This window comes from Anneissia japonica, unplaced genomic scaffold, assembly GCF_011630105.1.
Source record: "Anneissia japonica isolate Jap-2015-1 unplaced genomic scaffold, ASM1163010v1 scaffold1415_len311187_cov125, whole genome shotgun sequence".
Lineage (NCBI taxonomy): Eukaryota > Metazoa > Echinodermata > Crinoidea > Comatulida > Comatulidae > Anneissia > Anneissia japonica.
This window is the reverse complement of record NW_022706946.1, coordinates 12,688-17,341: the sequence shown is the minus strand read 5'-3', so window position 1 is coordinate 17,341 and position 4,654 is coordinate 12,688. Positions and strand designations below refer to the sequence as shown.

General features: G+C 35.1%; 1 protein-coding gene across 1 annotated transcript in view; it reads left to right on the top strand.

Moving 5' to 3' along the window:
* Nucleotides 1-208: 208 nt before the first annotated feature.
* The window catches only part of LOC117106236 (stabilin-1-like), a 10,914-nt gene continuing 6,468 nt past the window's right edge, over nucleotides 209-4,654 (top strand). The window contains exons 1-2 of the mRNA XM_033247580.1: nucleotides 209-296; nucleotides 1,400-1,564. Of these exons, the coding sequence (XP_033103471.1) occupies nucleotides 1,531-1,564 (34 nt within the window). The 5' untranslated portion in view covers nucleotides 209-296; nucleotides 1,400-1,530. The remainder of the gene's footprint in view (nucleotides 297-1,399; nucleotides 1,565-4,654) is intronic.

The following is a 4,654-nucleotide window of genomic DNA, read 5'->3' as shown; positions in this document are numbered from 1 at the left end:
CACAATGCCCAGCGAATGTCACACGTATGCCTAACGTATTGACGCCTTGTAAACGTTGATGTAGGTCGGTATACGCTGAGTGTTCGCTGGCCATTCGTTACTCATTAGTTAGACAAACGCTACACTGTAAAAACGTTGGGCAAAAAATTGCCCAACATTATACCCAACGCTGGTACAATAGTCAGCTTCATCATCTATTGGGGATTGTCCCGTATGTTACAATGGAGGCGTGTGTTCTGTTCAGTTTGGATCTTGCATCTGTCCCCCGGGCTTCATAGGAGAGAACTGTGAAAAGGGTAGGCATAATGTTGTTTATTGTGGTGTCTGTATTTATGATTTTTTTAATCTATTCATACTCATTAAATGCGTCAGATGCCGATATTTTTGGCTTTATTGATCAATATTTATTCATTTTTAGTGGCGGCGCTACGGGGTTGGGGGGGGGGGTGCCGCGGGAGAATAATACAAATCACAATTCTTGGGGGAGAAAATAAAATCTAAGTATTTTTTACATACTAGTAGACTATCTATATGTAAAATCGATTAAATAAGCCTCTAAATTGTCATATTTTTCAGGAAGCTCCCCCTCCCCGGACATTTTAATTGACACCCTACCACTCTCAATTTGCTCTCTTTGGGGACCTTGCCCCAAAAAATTGTAGTTTTCCCCATCCCTAGATTTCAGACGCTGGCGCGCCACTGTTCATTCTTATATTTTCTTTGTAAAAAAAATGTCGAAAATGAAAATAACATTAACATGGCAGCGCCAGCGGGGTGGGGGAGGGAGGGAGTGAGGGGAATTTTCATTCCCCCTCCCCCACAGTTTTTTACCCTGAAAACGGAGAAAAACCACAATCCGTAGTGGAGAAAAAAAAATGATATTTATTTTCTATATATTTTAGTACACCCTCTATCTATAAAATTGATTAAATAAGCCTCTGAAACCCAATCATATTTCCCCTACAATGTTTCCTTGCCCGTCACTTCCCCCCACCCCTACCAGATTTCAGACTCTGGCGCCGCCATTGTAATATATATAGATATACATAATCCATCCCAACTATATCTATTTCTATTAAAAAACAAATATATATTCTTACAATCAAACGACACTTTCCCTGGTCGAATTTGAATATGAAATTTACTTTTTGTATAAACAGCCTTCATTTTCAAATTACTTTATATTTCACTTCGACTTGAACTATTTTGGGACCAATAAGGCAGAGAAGAGAAAATAGAATAGTGGGAAGTCCGGCAGTGTATTCACAAAGCAGTTGCATTGCCTGTCATCGTATAATATTAATTAAAATGACATATTATATATTGCTTAGGTTTGTATATTTGTCAATAATAGAATGAAATGATCTTATTTTTTAATGCTGCTTTTTTCATCTCATAGCTTGTGGCTTTAATATCTGGGGGCCCTATTGCGAAGTAGGATGCGCTTTAAATTACCACTCAGAAAGGCCTTCAGAAAGTTGTTTTCGAGGATTTCTGTTTTGTCCTCCTGACCCATTCGGTTGTTCGTGTATGTCCGGAATTGGTGATCTTGATTGCACAAGAGGTAACGCTTTCCCAGCGGTAGCTGGAAAACCCATTGTTTTTTTTTCTGATTTGTTTTCTTATATAGTTTTACCTATCTTTTTGCACTGGGGTTTTCCGCTCGGCTCTTTGGTCATTTTCCAAGCATAGACCAAGGATCAAAGATATATCAAGGCACATCATGGATATGCCTTTCAAAAAATTTAGTGACAATTCTGATTGGGGTGTGGATGTGGGGACCATTTAAATAGATTTAAAGAGAAACCCCACTCTAGATATTTCAAAACGGAATCAACTGATCTGACTGAAACTCTCTGGAAAGTTACAAGAAAGACATTGGAAAACATATTTAAATTTTGTTGACAATCCGAAGTAAGGTGTGGAGATGAGGATCATTTAAAGGGAAACGTCCCAGACAGACCAGATATTATTAAAAAAATAAAAAAAATAAAAAAAATAGGCTCATAGCGGGAGCGTGTGTATAGTGCCTAATTTTATAGAAATGGTGATGAGGAAAATGATTAATGATTTAATGGTTAAACATGAGAGTAAGTGGGGGTGTTGATATTATACTCTCATGTATAATTGCCTATTGTTACACTGCAGTACACTATGGTGGTTCCTGTTAATAGATACGGTGACAGTGATATCCTTATCCTGTTACCAGCACAACTGTTCCTGATAGTTTAAATATCTACCTACACATGACCTCCACCGGAATTAGAAAGGCCAACTGTTGGTTATGGTTACCGTTTGTCATAGTCAAATAAAGAAATGATTACATTTTAGCGATGATCTGGAGTAGGGTCTAAACATAATGACCATAAAGACAAACGTCCTAGACCAGATATTGAAAAAAAACTCTTCAAGTTATCTGTATGAAACTTTATGAAACTTTAAACAAGTAACAAGGAAGAAATTATTAAATTTTGGTGACGATCCAGATTCGGGTGTAAATTAGAGGGTCATTTAAAGTGCTAATGTCCAAGACCGAAATATCTAAAAAAAAAAAAAAAAAAAACTTACCAATGAATCTAAGTGAAACTTTCCAGATTAGTTTGTCTGGTCCAATATGAACGCAATTTGCGTTTTTAAAAGCGTTGAAACCAGTTGCAACTAGGTTAAACGCAAGATTACCGTCATATACATGAACAATTTCCGCAGTCAATCACTGAATTACCATGTAATTACTCAATGTAAATGAACCTGAATGGGTATGGGTCTTCGTCACCTTCACTATTACCATTACAGCTATAGTTCGAGTCTCATTAACACCTAACTGTGTGTGTGATTTACTTAATGTACTCTTTAATAACTTTTTTGTTGCAATTTCAACACATATCAGTTTGTTTGTTCTACTTTACTCTTAACCATTAGCGCTTCTTCAAAATCATCGACTGATTTTACTATAGAAACCGTAACTCCAAAACTAGAGGTCGGATACATTAAGTTGAAACGGTTTTATTTACAAAATGTTTGCTTTCAAATATTTGGCTCCGTCATTTTGGTTGAATTACGAAAATATACGCCATGTTTGTGTGTTTTCAGTGGGATGTGAGCTGGCTTATGAGGATTCGTTTCTTTACAACGTCATAACTTTGCCTACACTAATCCGATTGCTTAGGTTGAAGAGGCAACAGAAAGAAAATCAGTTATAAAAATTGGATAAAATTTTCTTCCGTCATTTAGTAGTTCTATCAAAGGCATTCAAGAATAAAAACTGCCCGGACTCGCAGTCGGCCAAAAGAATTGACGCGTTCCCTTTTCTAAAGTGAACAAAATAATGGTTCCTGCTGTATCAAAGACTTGTTAAAATTCATTAAATTAATAATTATGCTTGAGTGGGCATATCTTATTTCTACAGTGTTATACATAAATTAGGAATGTATTTTTAATGGTGTTCCACTAAAGATTAATCGTTTAAAAAAGTTCATTTTTATAACCTTTTTCGGATAATGAAATCGCTCAAACACTGCCCTATATCGCTTATTATTATTATTATTATTATTATTATTATTATTATTATTATTATTATTATTATTATTATTATTATTATTAATATTATTATTATTATTATTATTATTATTATTATATCGAAGAGAAAGAAATCGAGAAAGTGATTACGTATTTAGCAAGAGAACGGAGGAAATTATGAAAAATTAAAACAGTGGTCATTCCTGTTGTAATTGAGACAATTGGAACAGTTCCAAAGAAATTAAAGAAAAGACTGGAACACATCGGTATACAGACTTCAGTAAAGTGTGATTCTGAACACGGCAAGGATTCCCAGGAAGGTCAAAGAAGTTTGAGGAAACTTGTTGTCACATGAGCTTGGTTCACGTCGAACTTTTATCTAGATATACATCCACTTAACTAGTTAAAAGTTCGACGTGAACCACTCAATTATAGCTAGTTAAAGGAATTAAGTCACATAAGTTAAGTGACTTAACTTTACTAGAAAAACGGTAAATTAACTTGCTTAACGGTAAAGTCGACTCTGATTACAAGGACACGATTACGTAACGTAGGCATCTAAGCCAGCTTTGTTGTATTGTACCACCATTATCATCTTCTGGCTGACAACAACGTACTTCAACAATGCTAACAACAGCATCCAAGTAGTCTCATTAGTCTGGTTTTCAGAAATTATTTGTAATATTTTGGGTAAACACCCAGCAAACGTCCGTTTTACGAATAGTCGATATTACCAATGACCTTTGCCCTTTGCATCATCAACCAAGTAATAAGGTTAAAAAGTCCGATTGCGTACGTTTTTCAAAGTGATACTGTATATTTTTCTTAATAATAAAATCAGATTTGTTTATTTATTTATTGACAATTCAATCTTTTCTATTTCTGCTGTAATAGTCGCTATTAATTCAATTTCAACGAACTACCACCAACGCCAGTCGTTAAAATGAGCGCACATATTTACGATGACGAAATAAAAAAGTGTGTGGAAGTCAGCAACTTATTTGACACCGCGAAGCTAGATTTTCGCGAAGTGCATGTAAACAACACAATTGAGCGATCTAAAAACTACAAAACAGGACAGAAAGGTCCATAAAGTATACATACGTTTTAATGAAAATTAAAACAATATTTTGTTAAA